Raw genomic sequence first — 19,404 nt, 5'->3', positions numbered from 1 at the left:
GAGAGAATAAAGTTCCCTGTCACTTACCATCTGTGCCATGAAGCACCACAAACAGGATTGTGCCAAACACCTTGTCATGGCAAAGGACAGACTGTCGTAAAGGCGCTGCTGTTCGGTTGGAGATTCTCTCACTATTCAAAGAAATCAGGTTTCAGTGACAGAATGAAGTGTGGCTTAAACACAGTGCTTTGTTAGTAGGGCTAAAATGAGTTTATAACCTGGGTGGATGATGATGATGATGATCTTGTTTACACTTCCTGCTGGGCGCTGAGCTGTCTCCATCGACACCTTCAGTGACAGCGCAGTCACAGTGCATCGCATGTCCTGTCAACACAGATAGCTCCCCTTTGCTGGTGGTGAAAAGAACATTTTCACAACTTTGGGAGCACATGTGGACTGTGTGTTTATGTCTGTTTCAATGTGAAAAGACTCACAAAGAGAGGGATGGCAATTAGAAAAGTTTTAATGATGAGAAATTACATGGTTATTTCTTTGGTGCTCGGACCTGGGAGGAAGACATGAATGCTAAAATGATAATTTGTAAGGCTTAGATTTAAATATGTCTTCCCCCTGATCCAACACTGGTGGTGGATTGGTGGCCAGGGAGCGAGGAAGCCAGGAGTAGATGTGAAGGAAGATGGTGGAGGTGGGGTGGAGGGATGAGCTCAGCTGACAAGCGAAGATGAACACGGTAGAAGCTCCTTTAAAAGCAAGGCGTCGGAAGGTGATTGGATGGAGAATCAGACGGACAGGATGCTGATTGGAAGGCCGGGAGATGCACCGAAGAGTCACTGGAAGGTGGAGGGGGTGAAGGTGAATCTTTCATTCTGCAGAAATTGATCCTTGGATACACTGAACAGAAATACAAATATATTTCAGGAGTACATTAGGATATAACTCAGTTAGTTGAAGGAAAAATATTTTATTAACGGCATAATGGGGATACAAAAATATTACCAGATAGTTAGGTAATTATGATGTAATAATTAACAAATGGTTAACAATAGATGTTACACTTTAGTGTAGGGGACACAAAAACACTGAATGGCTTGGTAATGATAAAGTAAAAGTTGACAAATGGTTAACAGCACATTTTGGTATATGACTTTATGTTAGGGAACAAAAAAATTATGTAATGTTTAAGTAATGATGAGCTAATGATTAACTAATGGACAGATTTAGATGTGTGACTTCAATTTAGTCACACATCTAAATTTTTAGGTAAAAAATTACCTGTTGGTTTGATATTTTAAATTAATCATTGACATAAGGGTTTGATGTGTGACTTTATAGGACATGAAAAGATAACCTAATTGTTAGGTAAGGATAAGGTAATGGTCAACTAATGCTTAACAACAGATTTAAAAATTTGACTTCACATTACTGGACACAAAATATTACCTATTAGATAGGTAATCATTAAGTAATGGGTTGTTAAAAGGTAAAAATACATTTTGATGATTATTAGATTATGATGAACTCATCTTCTGTGACAACAATGAAAACCTAGATCAAAGTCCACCTTTGATCTGTGGACTTTAAGAGATCTGCACACTGGAAACAATCATTCATCATCAATATTCAGATTTATTTCCGATTATTATCTCATCTGTCTTTTTATCTCAAAAGAAAATGATCTGCTGTCACATATTGTGTTATATATTTTACTGCTACAACTGCCAATAGATACTTCCAACTCTGAACTGCGGTGTCCAAATTAAAAAGCTATCTCATGAAACTATCAATAGAGATTTTTCTCATAAGAAGATGTTCATCATTAGGTGATGGTAAAATGTGTCACTGCTTTGTTCCAGACTGATTCCTTGTACTCTTACTCATACTTGTCGTCTTCCACTTTCTCCGGGACCGGGTCGCGCGGGAAGCAGACTCAACAGAGACGCCCAAACGTCCCTCTCCCCAGACACCTCCTCCAGCTCCCCTGGGCCTCCTCCAGTTGGGACGTGCCTGGAACACCTCCTGAGGAAGGCGTCCAGGAGGCATCCGGTATAGATGCCCGAGCCACCTCAACTGGCTCCTCTCGATGTGGAGGAGCAGCGGCTCTACTCCAAGCCCCTCCCGGATGGCCTAGCTCCTCACCCTATCTCTAAGGGAGTGCCCGGCCACCCTACGGAGGAAGCTCATTTCAGCCGCTTGCTTCCGGGATCTAGTTCTTTAGATCATGACCCAAAGTTCAATTCAATTCAATTCAGTTTTATTTATAAAGCGCCAATTCACAACAGATGTTGTCTCAAGGTACTTCACAACAGTCAGGTACATACAGGGGTTGGACAATGAAACTGAAACACCTGTCATTATTGTGGGAGGTTTCATGGTTAAATAGGACCAGCCTGGTAGCCAGTCTTCATTGATTGCACATTGCACCAGTAAGAGCAGAGTGTGAAGGTTCAATTAGCAGGGTAAGAGCACACCTTTCCTCAAAATATTGAAATGCACACAACATTATGGGTGACATACCAGAGTTCAACAGAGGACAAATTGTTGGTGCATGTCTTGCTGGTGCATCTGTGACCAAGACAGCAAGTCCTTGTGATGTATCAAGAGCCACGGTATCCAGGGTAATGTCAGCATACTACCAAGAAGGACGAACCACATCCAACAGGATTAACTGTGGACGCAAGAGGAAGTTGTCTGAAAGGGATGTTCGGGTGCTAACCCAGATTGTATCCAAAAAACATAAAACCACGGCTGCCCAAATCACGGCAGAATTAAATGTGCACCTCAATTCTCCTGTTTCCACCAGAACTGTCCATCAGGAGCTCCACAGGGTCAATATACACTGCCGGGCTGCTATAGCCAAGCCTTTGGTCACTCATGCCAATGTCAAACGTCGGTTTCAATGGTGCAAGGAGCGCAAATCTTGGGCTGTGGACAATGTGAAACATGTATTGTTCTCTTATGAGTCCACCTTTACTGTTTTCCCCAACATCTGGGAGAGTTACGGTGTGGAGAAGCCTCAAAGAAGCGTACCACTCAGACTGTTGCATACCCAGAGTGAAGCATGGGAGTTGATCAGTGTTGGTTTGGGCTGCCATATCATGGCATTCCCTTGGCCCATTACTTGTGCTAGATGGTCGCATCACTGCCAAGGACTACTGAACCATTCTTGAGGACCATGTGCATCCAATGGTTCAAACATTGTATCCTGAAAGCGGTGCCATGTATCAGGATGACAATGCACCAATACACACAGCAAGACTGGTGAAAGATTGGTTTGATGAACAGGAAAGTGAAGTTGAACATCTCCCATGGCCTGCACAGTCACCAGATCTAAATATTATTCAGCCACTTTGGGGTGTTTTGGAGGAGCAAGTCAGGAAACGTTTTCCTCCACCAGTATCACGTAGTGACCTGGCCACTATCCTGCAAGAAGAATGGCTTAAAATCCCTCTGACCACTGTGCAGGACTTGTATATGTCATTCCCAAGACGAATTGACGCTGTATTGGCAGCAAAAGGAGGCCCTACACCATACTAATAAATGATTGTGGTCTAAAACCAGGTGTTTCAGTTTCATTGTCTAACCCCTGTACAATTAATCCTAACAATTGAACAGTGCAGTCGGAGTTAGCTTTTTATTCAAAATGGATAAAAAGTTTTTCTATCTAAGGAAACCCAGCAGATTGCATCCAGTCAGTGACTTACAGCATTCCCTCCTCCCGGATGAGCATGTAGAGACAGTGGGCAGTCACTGGCGTTGACTTTGCAGCAATCCCTCATACTGAGCATGCATGTAGCGACAGCGGAGAGGAAAAACTCCCTTTTAACAGGAAGAAACCTCCAGCAGAACCAGGCTCAGTGTGAGCGGCCATCTGCCACGACCGACTGGGGGTTTGAGAGAACAGAGCAGAGACACAAAAAGAACACAGAAGCACTGATCCAGGAGTACTTTCTATGGGAAGGAAAAGTAAATGTTAATGGATGTAGCTCCTTTAGTCGTTTCACCTACAAAGAAAGAACAGATAAACTCTGAGCCAGTTTTCAGGGTTAGAGTCTGAAAGAGAGAACATAGAGTTTGTTACAGTTAAGCTCAGTCAATTTCCATGTCTAGGAGAGAGAAAGGGTTAAACACTAAAAGACAGGGCTATGTGGATCATCGGTAGAGGGTGAGCATTAAGCTGTTGCCAGCAGAAGCTCGGACGATTCCCCTCTCCAGAAAGGTGTCACAGGTAGACAGAGAGCCAGGCCAGGTGTAGCTTCTAGGAAGAGAATAGAGAGAACAAGGTTAAAAGCTGAAATAACAGCAAATAATGCAAAATTGGAGAGTAGTGTGAGAATGTAGCGAAGAGGGTGAAAGTGGTCGTTATGTCCTCCAGCAGCCTAAGCCTATAGCAGCATAACTACACAGATAGTTTCAGTTCAGATTATTTAGTTAAACGGCGCTTATTTACAACAATGTCGTCTCAAGGAACCCCACAAAGGGTCCTACTGATGGTTATTGTTATACAGGTCCTTCTCAAAATATTAGCATATTGTGATAAAGTTCAGTATTTTTCATAATGTCATGATGAAAATTTAACATTCATATATTTTAGATTCATTGCACACTAACTGAAATATTTCAGGTCTTTTATTGTCTTAATACGGATGATTTTGGCATACAGCTCATAAAAACCCAAAATTCCTATCTCACAAAATTAGCATATTTCATCCGACCAATAAAAGAAAAGTGTTTTTAATACAAAAAACGTCAACCTTCAAATAATCATGTACAGTTATGCACTCAATACTTGGTCGGGAATCCTTTTGCAGAAATGACTGCGTCAATGCGGCGTGGCATGGAGGCAATCAGCCTGTGGCACTGCTGAGGTCTTATGGAGGCCCAGGATGCTTCGATAGCGGCCTTTAGCTCATCCAGAGTGTTGGGTCTTGAGTCTCTCAACGTTCTCTTCACAATATCCCACAGATTCTCTATGGGGTTCAGGTCAGGAGAGTTGGCAGGCCAATTGAGCACAGTGATACCATGGTCAGTAAACCATTTACCAGTGGTTTTGGCACTGTGAGCAGGTGCCAGGTCGTGCTGAAAAATGAAATCTTCATCTCCATAAAGCTTTTCAGCAAATGGAAGCATGAAGTGCTCCAAAATCTCCTGATAGCTAGCTGCATTGACCCTGCCCTTGATAAAACACAGTGGACCAACACCAGCAGCTGACACGGCACCCCAGACCATCACTGACTGTGGGTACTTGGCACTGGACTTCCGGCATTTTGGCTTTTCCTTCTCCCCAGTCTTCCTCCAGACTCTGGCACCTTGATTTCCGAATGACATGCAGAATTTGCTTTCATTCAAAAAAAGTACTTTGGACCACTGAGCAACAGTCCAGTGCTGCTTCTCTGTAGCCCAGGTCTGGGGAATGCGGCACCTGTAGCCCATTTCCTGCACACGTCTGTGCACGGTGGCTCTGGATGTTTCTACTCCAGACTCAGTCCACTGCTTCCGCAGGTCCCCCAAGGTCTGGAATTGGACCTTCTCCACAATCTTCCTCAGGGTCCGGTCACCTCTTCTCGTTGTGCAGCGTTTTCTGCCACACTTTTTCCTTCCCACAGACTTCCCACTGAGGTGCCTTGATACAGCACTCTGGGAACAGCCTATTCGTTCAGAAATGTCTTTCTGTGTCTTACCCTCTTGCTTGAGTGTGTCAATAGTGGCCTTCTAGACAGCAGTCAGGTCGGCAGTCTTACCCATGATTGGGGTTTTGAGTGATGAACCAGGCTGGGAGTTTTAAAGGCCTCAGGAATCTGTTGCAGGTGTTTAGAGTTAACTCGTTGATTCAGATGATTAGGTTCATAGCTCGTTTAGAGACCCTTTTAATGATATGCTAATTTTGTGAGATAGGAATTTTGGGTTTTCATGAGCTGTTTGCCAAAATCATCCGTATTAAGACAATAAAAGACCTGAAATATTTCAGTTAGTGTGCAATGAATCTAAAATATATGAATGTTAAATTTTCATCATGACATTATGGAAAATAATGAACTTTATCACAATATGCTAATATTTTGAGAAGGACCTGTAATAAAAACCACAAGGATTGGGATACCTCTCTCTGTCAGACTGATCACAACCATCGGAAAAGAGAAGGGGTCACACAGGTAGCAGAAATGGAGGGTGGGTTTTCACTTCAACCATAACTGAGCCGGTTTAGGCTAAACCTGACTCCCCTTTACTCCAACCAACAGGGAGGGAGGAAGGCTCCCTCCCTGATAAACTAAGCCACTCTAACTATAAGCTTTATCAAAAAGGAAAGTTTTAAGCCTAGACTTAAAAGTAGACAGGATGTCTGCCTCACGGACTAAAGCTGGGAGCTGGTTCCACAGGAGAGGAGCCTGATAACTAAAGGATCTGCCTCCCATTCTACTTCTAGAGACTCTAGGAACCACCAGTAAACCTGCAGTCTGAGAACGAAGTGCCCTGTTAGGAACATAGGGAACAATCAGATCTCTGATGTATGATGGAGCTAGATCATTAAGGGCTTTATATGTGAGGAGGAGAATTTTAAATTCTATTCTGGATTTAACAGGGAGCCAATGAAGGGAAGCTAAAATAGGAGAAATATGATCTCTATTTTTAATTTTCATCAGAAGTCTTGCTGCAGCATTTTGAATCAGCTGAAGGCTTTTAACTGCATTTTGTGGACATCCTGATAGTAACGAATTACAATAGTCCAGCCTTGAAGTAACAAATGCATGGACTAGTTTTTCAGCGTCACTCCTGGATAGGATATTTCTAATTTTGGCAATGTTCCGGAGGTGAAAGAAGGAAATCCTAGAAACCTGTTTAATATAGGATTTAAATGACATGTCCTGGTCAGAAATAACACCAAGGTTTTTTACTTTATTACAGGAGGTCAATTTAATGCCATCCAGGTTAAGTGATTGACTAAGCAGTTTCTTTTTTAAAGACTCCGGTCCAAAGACGACAACTTCTGTCTTGTCTGAATTTAGAAGCAAAAAATGTAAAGTTATCCAAGTTTTTATATCTTCAAGACATGCTTGTAGTCTATCTAAGTGGTTGGGTTCATCAGGATTTATGGATAAGTAAAGCGGAGTATCATCAGCGTAACAGTGAAAACTTATCCCATGCTGCCTGATAATTTGACCTATTGGAAGCATATATATATAGTAAAGAGAATTGGCCCAAGTACTGAACCCTGTGGTACTCCACAATTAACCCTGGAGTTTAAAAATGATTTATCATTTACATGAACAAACTGGAATTTGTCAGACAGATAAGATTTAAACCAGCCCAGCGCTGTTCCCCTGATCCCTACAGCATATCCCAGCCTTTTTAAGAGAATTTTATGGTCGACTCTGTCAAATGCAGCACTGAGATCTAACAGAACCAGAACAGACACAAGTCCATTATCTAAAGCAATAATATCATTAGTGACTTTCAGCAGAGCTGTTTCAGTGCTATGATGAACTCTGAAGCCTGACTGAAACTCTTCAAACAGGTAATTGCTGTGTAAATGCTCACACATTTGATAAGCAACTATTTTCTCAAGAATTTTAGATAAAAATGGAAGATTGGATATAGGTCTGTAATTTTTCAAGTCATCTCGATTAAGCGAAGGTTTCTTAAGTAAAGGTTTAATTACAGCTAACTTAAAAGCTTGTGGTACATATCCATTTACTAAAGATAGATTAATCATATCTAAAATGGGACTGGTAATCAGAGGGAACACTTCCTTAAATAATTTGGTTGGGATTGGGTCTAACATACAGGTTGAAGGTTTACATGAAGCTAATATTTCTTATAACTCAGGAAGCTTCACATGATCAAAACAGTCCAAACACAAATCAGGTTCTGCAGTTATTTCCAATGCTGTCTCACTTGCTGAGGATGAAGTAATCATCTTCAGGAGTATGTCAAAGATTTTCTTTTTAATAGAATCAATTTTATTTAAGAAGAATCCCATAAAGTCATGGCTGCTAAGAGCTAAGGGAATGGATGGCTCAATTGAGTCTAAGATAGCATTAAACGCTATATTTAGGCTATAACTTTCAGTGTCAACATGAATGTTAAAATCCTCCACTATAATAACTTTATCTGTATTTCAATGAAAACAAACAGGCAAAACTTACAAGACGGCGCAAGAAAAACAGGACACAGAAAAAAAAGGAAGAACCGCAGAGAATAAACAATCATGGAAATGGACAATTACATGGGACGGAAATGGGAGAATCCAACAGAGATCAATGATCAACAGCTTGTGTTGGTGGTGGAACAACTGCAAGTTATAGAGTAAATGAGGTGGTGAAGGTGAGCAGGATCTACTTCATTGCATAGTCGCTGTGGCTGAGGGAAGGAGACTAATGGAGCTGAACAGAGATACAAAGAAAATACAAGACACGCAGGAAAGACAGAGATCAAACATGAAGTAACTCTAAATGTACAAAGAACTAAGAATAAACTAGAAGGCTAAGTACAAAAGAACAAATATGGAAAATACCTAACAACAATGAGAAAAGGGAAAGGAACTGAAGAAGGCAAAACCCAAAAAATATAACAGGGGAATTACCAAAATACACACACAAAAGAAAATCAGAACCCGAACACCTCTAGATCGTGACCTGGTGGTACACCTTAAATGCTGTCTGTATTTTGGTGTTTCATTGGAGAGGTTTGAGCTTTTAATATCCCCAACAAAGACTAAGAGAATTCTGGGTTGTCAACTCAGCAAGCTGGTTTCAGTCTCTGATGTGCAAACTTGTGGTGGGATGTAAACACCAGCTAAAACCAAGAGAACTGCCTTGATGAATAAAAAAGTTTAGTCTATAAAAAATTACTCTGGGCGAGGACAACTTGTCTTTTTTAACACTGTGACATCAGCACAACAACCTTTCATTATGTATAGGCAAATTCCCCCTCCTCTTTTTCCCTGACAGCTTTCAGGGGTCCTTTATTAGGGGCCATCCGGTTTTTGTACAAGCGGAGCAGGAGTTTGGTCCGCATTGCTGGCACTAAGCCCGATCTGTTCCTGGTGCACGTTGGACAGGGCTGCCCTTTGTCACGGGTCCTGTTCATAACTTTTATGGACAGGATTTCTAGGCGCAGCCAAGGGCCGCAGGGGGTCTGGTTTGGGGACCAGTGGATTTCATCCCTTGTTTTTGCAGATGACGTGGTCCTGCTGGCCCCCTCTAGCCAAGACCTACAGCATGCGCTGGGGCAGTTCGCAGCTGAGTGTGAAGCAGCTGGGATGAAGATCAGCTCCTCCAAGTCCGAGGCCATGGTTCTTGACCGGAAAAGGGTGGCTTGTCCTCTTCAGATTGGAGGGGAGTTCCTGCCTCAAGTGGAGGAGTTCAAGTATCTTGAGGCCGAGTGAGGGAAGAATGGAGCGGGAGATGGGAGATGTTCAACTTCACTTTCATGTTCATCAAACCAATCTTTCACCAGTCTTGCTCTGTGTACAGGTCCTTCTTAAAATATTAGCATATTGTGATAAAGTTCATTATTTTCCATAATGTAATGATGAAAATTTAACATTCATATATTTTAGATTCATTGCACACTAACTGAAATATTTCAGGTCTTTTATTGTCTTAATACGGATGATTTTGGCATACAGCTCATGAAAACCCAAAATTCCTATCTCACAAAATTAGCACATTTCATCCGACCAATAAAAGAAAAGTGTTTTTAATACAAAAAACGTCAACCTTCAAATAATCATGTACAGTTATGCACTCAATACTTGGTCGGGAATCCTTTGGCAGAAATGACTGCTTCAATGCGGCGTGGCATGGAGGCAATCAGCCTGTGGCACTGCTGAGGTCTTATGGAGGCCCAGGATGCTTCGATAGCGGCCTTTAGCTCATCCAGAGTGTTGGGTCTTGAGTCTCTCAACGTTCTCTTCACAATATCCCACAGATTCTCTATGGGGTTCAGGTCAGAAAAGTTGGCAGGCCAATTGAGCACAGTGATACCATGGTCAGTAAACCATTTACCAGAGGTTTTGGCACTGTGAGCAGGTGCCAGGTTGTGCTGAAAAATGAAATCTTCATCTCCATAAAGCTTTTCAGCAGATGGAAGCATGAAGTGCTCCAAAATCTCCTGATAGCTAGCTGCATTGACCCTGCCCTTGATAAAACACAGTGGACCAACGCCAGCAGCTGACACGGCACCCCAGACCATCACTGACTGTGGGTACTTGACACTGGACTTCTGGCATTTTGGCATTTCCTTCTCCCCAGTCTTCCTCCAGACTCTGGCACCTTGATTTCCGAATGACATGCAGAATTTGCTTTCATCCGAAAAAAGTACTTTGGACCACTGAGCAAAAATCCAGTACTGCTTCTCTGTAGCCCAGGTCAGGCGCTTCTGCTGCTGTTTCTGGTTCAAAAGTGGCTTGACCTGGGGAATGCGGCACCTGTAGCCCATTTCCTGCACACGCCTGTGCACGGTGGCTCTGGATGTTTCTAGTCCAGACTCAGTCCACTGCTTCCGCAGGTCCCCCCAAGGTCTGGAATCGGCCCTTCTCCACAATCTTCCTCAGGGTCCGGTCACCTCTTCTCGTTGTGCAGCGTTTTCTGCCACACTTTTTCCTTCCCACAGACTTCCCACTGAGGTGCCTTGATACAGCACTCTGGGAACAGCTTATTCGTTCAGAAATTTCTTTCTGTGTCTTACCCTCTTGCTTGAGGGTGTCAATAGTGGCCTTCTGGACAGCAGTCAGGTCGGCAGTCTTACCCATGATTGGGGTTTTGAGTGATGAACCAGGCTGGGAGTTTTAAAGGCCTAAGGAATCTTTTGCAGGTGTTTAGAGTTAACTCGTTGATTCAGATGATTAGGTTCATAGCTCGTTTAGAGACCCTTTTAATGATATGCTAATTTTGTGAGATAGGAATTTTGGGTTTTCATGAGCTGTATGCCAAAATCATCCGTATTAAGACAATAAAAGACCTGAAATATTTCAGTTAGTGTGCAATGAATCTAAAATATATGAATGTTAAATTTTCATTATTACATTATAGAAAATAATGAACTTTATCACAATATGCTAATATTTTGAGAAGGACCTGTATTGGTTCATTGTCATCCTGATACACGGCACCGCCTTCAGGATACAATGTTTGAACCATTGGATGCACATGGTCCTCAAGAATGGTTCGGTAGTCCTTGGCAGTGACGCGCCCATCTAGCACAAGTAATGGGCCAAGGGAATGCCATGATATGGCAGCCATCACTGATCCACCCCCATGCTTCACTCTGTGCATGCAACAGTCTGGGTGGTACGCTTCTTTGGGGCTTCTCCACACCGTAACTCTCCTGGATGTGGGGAAAACAGTAAAGGTGGACTCATAAGAGAACAATACATGTTTCACATTGTCCACAGCCCAAGATTTGCGCTCCTTGCACCATTGAAACCGACGTTTGACATTGGCATGAGTGACCAAAGGCTTGGCTATAGCAGCCCGGCCGTGTATATTGACCCTGTGGAGCTCCCGACGGACAGTTCTGGTGGAAACAGGAGAGCTGAGGTGCACATTTAATTCTGCCGTGATTTGGGCAGCCGTGGTTTTATGTTTTTGGATACAATCCGGGTTAGCACCCGAACATTCCTTTCAGACAGCTTCCTCTTGCGTCCACAGTTAATCCTGTAGGATGTGGTTCGTCCTTCTTGGTGGTATGCTGACATTACCCTGGATACCATGGCTCTTGATACATCACAAAGACTTGCTGTCTTGGTCACAGATGCGCCAGCAAGACGTGCACCAACAATTTGTCCTCTTTTGAACTCTGGTATGTCACCCATAATGTTGTGTGCATTTCAATATTTTGAGCAAAACTGTGCTCTTACCCTGCTAATTGAACCTTCACACTCTGCTCTTATTGGTGCAATGTGCAATCAATTTAGACTGGCTACCAGGCTGGTCCAATTTAGGCATGAAACCTCCTACACTAAAATGAAAATACATATATATATATATATAGATAAGCTGATTCTGGTCATTTTTACCCATTACTTGAGTAAAAATATGTTGAAGTTGTGCTGCTCTTTCTTGAGCACAATATTTACGTGCATACTCTACCCACCTAAGCTCCACACTTAAGATTCCACACTTAACTTCAGCCGTGTATGTGCGTGCAGCAAATTGCTGTTGCCATTTAGCTTCTGCAGCAGAACAACTGCTGGTGATGGTGGTTTAACAGAGAAAAGTGTGGGCAACAGGCATCCTGTAAGGTGGAAAACACAACCGGTTTTAAGATCTCTAATCATAAATCACATAAAAACACACTCTCGCTCTCTCTCTCTCTTACACACAAACACACACACACACACACACACACACACACACACACACACACACACACACACACACACAGCCATGTAAGCAGGGAGCAATCACACAAACATCCGCACTTTCTCATGCTCCTTTTCTATACAGCAAGCATGTCTGCAGGTGGAAAGGGTGATTACTCACCACAAAACATTAGTTGGACAGCAGGAAAAGGAGGGCGTTTAACTGGTAAACCTTAAAGCATGCTCCACAGGAAGACCAGAGGAAAGAAAGAACACGCTTATGGTTCGCCATAAAAGCTAAACACAAAAGGAAATTTGTTATTTGGGTAACAGACGAAAACGCTGCAGGGTGGCAAGTGAAGGAGACAATATTTTAAGTCTAAGAGCAAGTTCCTGGACCTGTTTGGAAGCAGGCTAGTGTCTGAAGAGGCAGTGAAATCAAAGGTTAACTGCAATGAAACATATACAAATGAGAAATCAAAAATATTCTAGTAACAAAAGCAAAAACGCATTCCAAAAATTGTGGTTGAAACATGCTGCCAATGATAAAAGATGCTTTTTGTGTGTGCGTAGTACATTTGAAAAAAAGCCACTCCCAGTATACCTAAAAATATACGTTATTTAAATGTCTAAAAGTAAATGCAATGAAAATGTAAGTTTTCATCTAAATAAGCAAATTGACATTTATAAAACAGTAGACAATCCTGCAAACTCACCATGCTGGCCAATTAAAAACTGGGTATAATCTATCCTTCCTCATTTCTCCCAAAAGGTTCTTTTTAAATCATAATTTAATCACTAGCTTTTGAATTTAGAACATGAAAATTATCTATGTAACTAATTAGGAACAAATATATGTTGTAATATATACATACATACATACATAGCATTGTTTAAGTATTCACAGTACATCAGGTAATTTAATAAGTTCTGTGAATAAATAAATGAATATTGGTATTTCATATTTCGTAAATGTAAGTTAACATGCATTTACATATCATTGTGGTATGAAATTATTAAAGTTCTTCTGTTTAAAAGCCTTAAACTTTCAGGGTTGGTGGAGATGAAGCAGGACCAAAGTGCAGAAAAGAGCAATGGGTCAGCATGGTAAGTAGATGAGTAGTTTTAATAAATATAATTAACAAAAGACTTACAGAATGGCTGGACACGAAACATGGAAGGGAAGATACAGGGTAGCATTCAGGGTAGATATCAGGAGAACCCAGTGGCAAACAATGAAAACCACAGAGTTTAAAGTGCCTGTAACATGCTTTTCCCACAAATGCATAAATTGAAAGAAAACATCTTAATATTGAAGGAATTGGGGACAAATTGACATGATATAAGGATTAAACACGTGAAAAAAGACAATTTTGACACAAAATACGCATATTTCAATGCTAAATTTTGCAAGTCGTAGGGTCGCCCAGAAATTATGTCAAAGGGGAAGTCTTCGGTCATTCACTTTGTGAGCATCAATGATAAACGGTTCAGGTAGAAGCCAGGTCCCACCAAACACAGCCAGTTGTGATCAGAGGACTTTTTGGCAAACTGCGTTGAACAAGAAACCTCTGAATTCACAATAGAAATGATGTGAGAGGTCAGGATATCTAACAGATGAAGGAGAATGTTGAAGCAGAGTCTGTAGCGACGCTGTTCAGTTCATCTGATTGGAAAAGATCGCTAAAGAAAAGGTTGTTGCTGTTGCTAAACAGATCAAGGCTCAGCACGTAAGAACACTTCCTTGTTGCAAAAGTATATTTAGATATCGGCAGTTATTGTTAATAATTACAAATCCGATATTATTTCTATTATTAATAATCTGAAATTATTATAAGCCTGTAATTTATCTTATATAAAAAAGGATAAATTACAGGCGTATACGATATATTTTAATAATTGTAAAAAACTAAAAATAAATAAATAAATGACACACCAGGTAGTGTCTTCAGATCTTGAATCATCCCTTGTGTCTGCTGCTGCTGCTCCATGCTACTCAGTTAGCCTCCGGTTGTTTCACTCATTGCCGTATTTACTGTAACCCTGGATTTACACTGCATCTGCGACGGGTCCAGTCCGGTCCGCTGCATAGCCCAGAGGAGCTCCAAGAACCATATGCAGATTGCGCAATAAACGCCGGTGATAAATGCAGTAGCAATTCCCAAACAACTCATCCTGCGGAAGTCAAACTGCTTCATTTTTCATTTTATGCATCCAGATCTTTTCATGTGTTTTGTTCCTTGAGTTCATTTGTTGCTTAATTTGGTGCATTTAATGTTTAATTGCTCAGTTTATAATCCCTTAGTTAACCCAGTAAGTGATATGTTAATAACTGCTAATACATACATGTGTATGTATAAATATATGTGTGTATTTATTAATATAGCGAGATCTAGTCTGTCTTTAGTGAATTATTTGGAAAATCTGGATGTGCTCGTTTTGTTTCCTGGTGGTGCAGTATGATTCATGCATATTGACTCTGGCCATGCTCTGGCATCCAGCGAAGACTGGTCGACATCTGCATCTGACATCTGATGAAAGCTTACTTTGTTCTTCTGACTGCTGCATCTCTCTGTGATAGTGACTGAAATGTATCTAAAGAAATATCAGATTCTTTGCTTCTGTCTGTGTTGCTGGCCATTGTGACAGCAGTCAGTTTACCAACAGGGCTTCCCCTCTGACGTCATAAAAGAGCGCAACAAAATTGCAAAGGAGTAGTCTAGAAATGCCTTTTTAGTGAAATTTATGATCATATAACTCAATAACTGTTCATTTCAGTGACAGGAATTTACTTTTTAAATTATTGTATCCATGTTTCCTTTACATAAATATAATTGGATTTATCATGAAAATGTGATGTCACAGGCACTTTAAATACTGAGGGTGTCATCGTTTAATTGTTTCGACCCACATACAGAGAGACACTCAGGAGGCAGGAGAAAAGATTAGCCAGTTTTTTTAAAAGGTGAATACCGGAACCGGGACTGAAAACTGCAGACTGTATGGGAGAGACGCAAGAGGTAAGTAATCTTAAATTATGTTTAGGAAACAGATGGGAAACGATCTTAAACTTTGGCTTATTGTGGATGGAGGTGAGTTTGATGAGGAAGAGTGATGTCGAGTAAGGGAGAGCTGTGAGACTGCTGCTGAGTCTGTGGTAGTCCAAAGTGGTGGTGAGTTTCTTGAGGTAAGGTTTCAGATGAGATCTAGACGATTTGATTCTGTGAATTTGGTTACCTGAGGAGATTCTCGGAAGCTGGTGGTGGATAGTTGGTTGGTGGAGGGTGAGCAGGGTTCGCTTGGAGGACAGAGGCTTCGAGCTGTCAGCTAGTACTTGATCCAAGTAGATTCCTTGGGAGCTTGGAAACTTGACTTTGGCAGGATGCAAAGCAGGGACCTGGAGCCAGGGCTGAGAATTGCAGGAGCTTTGGAGCTTGGACTTGAAGTCACCTGGGGCCAGGGCTAAAAGGTTGCAGGAGCTTTGAGGCTTGGACTTTAAGTCACCTAGGAAGGAGCACAAGAAAGGGTAAGAAGACTGCGAGCTTCAGCAAGACTATAGTCTTTAAGGTTTGGCCAGATGAAGTTACCACAAAGGCAAACACTCAGGCACTGGAGTGCTGACAGGTCCACCTTCTTATACTCCTCCAGATGACTAAAGATGGGAAACACCTGCTACCCTCCACACCTGGGAATCCTGGCAGCATCTTGTGGTGAGTAAGTGTAAGCAGCAGGCAAAAAACAACACATAACCAAACTCCCAGACTCCGACAGAGGGAAGTGGAGAATGCACCAATGAACTGAGAAGACTAATCAGGGAGAGAATCAGGAGCAGCTGGTGGAAGGGAGCCTAAAGAATACTGAGGGTGAGTGACTAATTAACACAAATTAGCAGGGAGTGCAGGGAGGTAACAGAAAACATCTAAAAGGAACTGAAGCAAGTAAACAATGAGACTAACTAAAGAACATTAACAAGGGCAACCAGAACTATAAGGAAAATATAAACTAACACATCAAACCAGGGAAGTAACAAACCTCTAAACAACAAAATGAATCTAATGAACTGAAATAAAGCAAGTGCAGAAAATGGTAGTGAGAAGTAAGCAGAACTCAAAACCCCAACACAGGCAGGTCATGACATAAAATGCTTATTACTGAAATCTCATTTGACGTTACGCACATTGTTCTATTTAGGTGGTGCGGCTTCACTCCACTTGGTCTTACTCTACTCCGCACAGAACCTGATGTGTTTCCATGGACTCACTGATGCCTGGAGCTCCGGCTTGCAGCCGTGCCTACAGTCATCAGTGTAGCCCGTTGTGCCGCTATCAACATAACTGTGTGAAAATTAAATTAGATGAAAGTAATCTGCTTGAAATGATAAAAAAATAAACAGAAAATAAAACATAAACAAAATACCAATAATGTATTTTGTTTGTTTTTTATTGTATATGCAAGAATGTCTTATGTTTTTTTCATGTGTAAAATGACCCACTGGGTGTCATGACTGGTACCAAGAGACTATTGAGCAGGCACAACAGAAACTGAGTAAAGGTTTAACAATTTATTGAATAGTGTGAAAGAAGCAGGACCCTGAGGTTCTGGTTGTGGCTGCCCATCACTCTGGAGGAGGAGATAGAGGTAGATGAGGTCTTACTTGTAGTTACTGAGTAATGTTCCAGGAATGAGGAGTGAGCAAACCACAAAGGCTGAGATTGGCAGGTCGGTGTGCTGTGTGAGCAAAAACCCTCCGGGAAGAAGGTGGACAGGCAGGACGTAGAAAGCTGAGGCAGCGGTTCAGAAAATCCATCCAGAGAATCCACAGGAGTCATAAGACTGTGATAAATACAATTAAGTATTTACCAAACTCAGTGAGAGGCAAACCATGAAGGGTACCCCATACAAGATGAGCCAGGACCGAAACTCACGGGTGGAGAACCTTGGAGGAGACACAGCAAGAATAGATCCGAGGCAAATATGGTCACAGAAAAAAACATGAAGCAAGGTCAGCCGGTTGGGTTTACCACACTAGGTGAATCAACACTCTAACACAGGTTCCAGCAGTTTAAGTACGCTCCTTGATAATGCTTTGATGCAGAATAGCTGCGGAGATGCACCTGCCTGTCGCACCTTGTGGGAGATAGGAGAAACACACAATAACCAGTACAACCAACCTGCAAAGGGGTGAGCCGAGCTCTGACGTTACTGAACAGCAAAACTTTGCACACACATGGAAACAATTCACACAATTTCTTAAAATACAAGAATTTATTAACAAAAATAAGTCAACTCCAAATCAAATATATTTCAATCAACAAACTCTTTATTATTTTAGAACAATTCAACTAAGCTACCAAGCAAAATGAACGGATACCGAAGACCAATTATGTACAATATGAACAAGTGAATGACGCAACATTACCATTCAATGTTATTTTTGTTTGAGAACCAAGGATTATCTTGAGGAATCTGGAAATGAAGTTACTTAGACAATAATAAGTGCACCTCCAAACAACCAATCACAATTCAAGATCTAATAAAACATTATTTTATTAAAATAATATTTTAAAGAATGATTTGCTGAATAAAACCAATCTTCTGCATGACTAATTATCAATGTTTTTAATTAGCTATCACCTTTAGAAAAATAATATTTAAGGAAGTATTAATTTTCTAGTTTGGAAACTAACAACCTTTCTGGTTAAATGTTTCTTAATAGACTCATAAGATGACAGTCATAAGTCACGTTTTACCTTAGCCATTAGCAATTGAAGCCAAAAAACGAAGCTTATAGCTTGTTATCATGCTTTTAAAATCAAACATGTACCTTTAAAATACTATCAATATAGGATCAAAATGCATAAGCGTTGATGGTGCATTATCGATCTGTGTTTAAAAACCACCCTTTAAATAAAGCTGTCTTAACTTTAAAAATACAGCACAGAACACATCATTAGCTGAGCAGCTAGTCTATCAGCACTTAGCTGAGTTTTCTGAACACAAACATTATTAAACAAACATTATTTAGATTTTTTTTTCATTCTAAACTAATCTCCTCTGCCCAAACACTACCTCTTATGTAAACCTTACTGAAGACAAGGTTTCCTGAGCGACGAGTTGAGAAGCGAAACTGTCCGGTCATCAATGTGTGGGCATTAAAAGGACTAGCATTGCAGCTAATCTCAGTAGCTGAGGGGATCGGCTGTTTAGCTGGCCTGGTCGAACTGTACGACAACGACGCGTTCGGCTTCTTTAGTGGGAGTAGCTCTTGCTACCTGGACATGCACACAGGAAGGCGTGCGGTGCAGCGGTCCCAATGCTTTCTTCTTCAGGCCATGGGGGAAAATCCGCTTGGGATAGGGCTGCTTTTAGAGGCCTCAGAAGAAACGTCACGCCACACTTGTCTTATTACACCCTTTATATGGATCAATGCTGGATACACAAACAGTAAAATCATTAATTAACTTTATTGCATGTGATCCTAGTTACCTTTGGATCCAAGGATTCTTTGAAGGAGAAGCCTTACTTGACCGCGAGTCTCAAGGCTTTCAGCTGACACGTGCTCTGGTCCCTCCATTAGCCGCTGTCCTGAGCAGAGGAAGAAAATGTGTCTTTGGGTCAAAGATTCCAGCTCTGACTCCTCCTCTTCCTGGGGTGAGCTGGAAGTAGGTTAATGTGATTTATTTTGAAAGTTCCAGAAAAGGTCATACTGACCTTTAGTGTTGTAACCCATTTTTATTTTACTTCATCCATGGCTGGGGTCCCAGCAGTGCATATGATGATATGCCTTTTCACAAACAAGCCTCTAGGATTAGAAGCATAAATTACTGTGGTTTACAGTCCTATGTTTCAACAGCCTGATTGTTAACAAAGAGAGGGGATAAGAGTTGGATTTCCAATAAATTAATACATTCTTCTTTTGCTTTTATCACACTGGTTGTATAAACTATGAATCTGATCAACTCACTCAATAAAGCATCATGCTCTGAGTCATTGCTGCATTGAAGAAAAAAAAAAAGCAATGGATCATCAGCAAATTTAATAAAGTGACACCCATCGTGACAATAAAACAAATATATAAGAGATAAGGATACAACCCCAAAGGGATCTGGTGGGTAAGATGAGGTCAACACATTAATAATAAA

At 41.4% G+C, this 19,404-nt stretch overlaps 1 protein-coding gene across 3 annotated transcripts; it reads right to left on the bottom strand.

The window, feature by feature from the left end:
- Positions 1–659: 659 nt before the first annotated feature.
- On the bottom strand, positions 660–18,842 carry LOC124866100. Of its 3 annotated transcripts, XM_047361770.1 has the most exons (3): positions 18,749–18,842; positions 15,500–15,766; positions 660–852 (listed from the first exon to the last, which is right to left on the bottom strand). In XM_047361770.1, exons 1-3 carry the CDS (start codon positions 18,834–18,836, stop codon positions 704–706), a joined length of 504 nt encoding a protein of 167 aa, XP_047217726.1. In that variant the 5' UTR covers positions 18,837–18,842; the 3' UTR covers positions 660–703. The 3 variants fall into 3 exon arrangements, 2 of the variants coding, with proteins under 2 accessions (XP_047217726.1, XP_047217725.1); XR_007037724.1 differs by lacking the exons at positions 15,500–15,766; positions 18,749–18,842 and adding an exon at positions 1,836–1,888; XM_047361769.1 differs by lacking the exon at positions 660–852 and having other exon boundaries at positions 15,137–15,766.
- Positions 18,843–19,404: the final 562 nt, after the last annotated feature.

The sequence above is a fragment of the Girardinichthys multiradiatus genome, chromosome 3 (genome assembly GCF_021462225.1).
Source record: "Girardinichthys multiradiatus isolate DD_20200921_A chromosome 3, DD_fGirMul_XY1, whole genome shotgun sequence".
NCBI lineage: Eukaryota > Metazoa > Chordata > Actinopteri > Cyprinodontiformes > Goodeidae > Girardinichthys > Girardinichthys multiradiatus.
This window is presented reverse-complemented; position numbering and strand designations above follow the sequence as displayed.

Excerpts from the sequence above, each read along its gene's own strand:
- LOC124866100 (XM_047361769.1), bottom strand. The coding sequence starts at position 18,836 with ATGGAGGGACCAGAGCACGTGTCAGCTGAAAGCCTTGAGACTCGCGGT. Across the intron at positions 15,767-18,748 it reads AAGAATCCTTGGATCCAAAG|GTGACTTAAAGTCCAAGCCT; the intron begins GTAACTAGGATC and ends GCTCCTTCCTAG.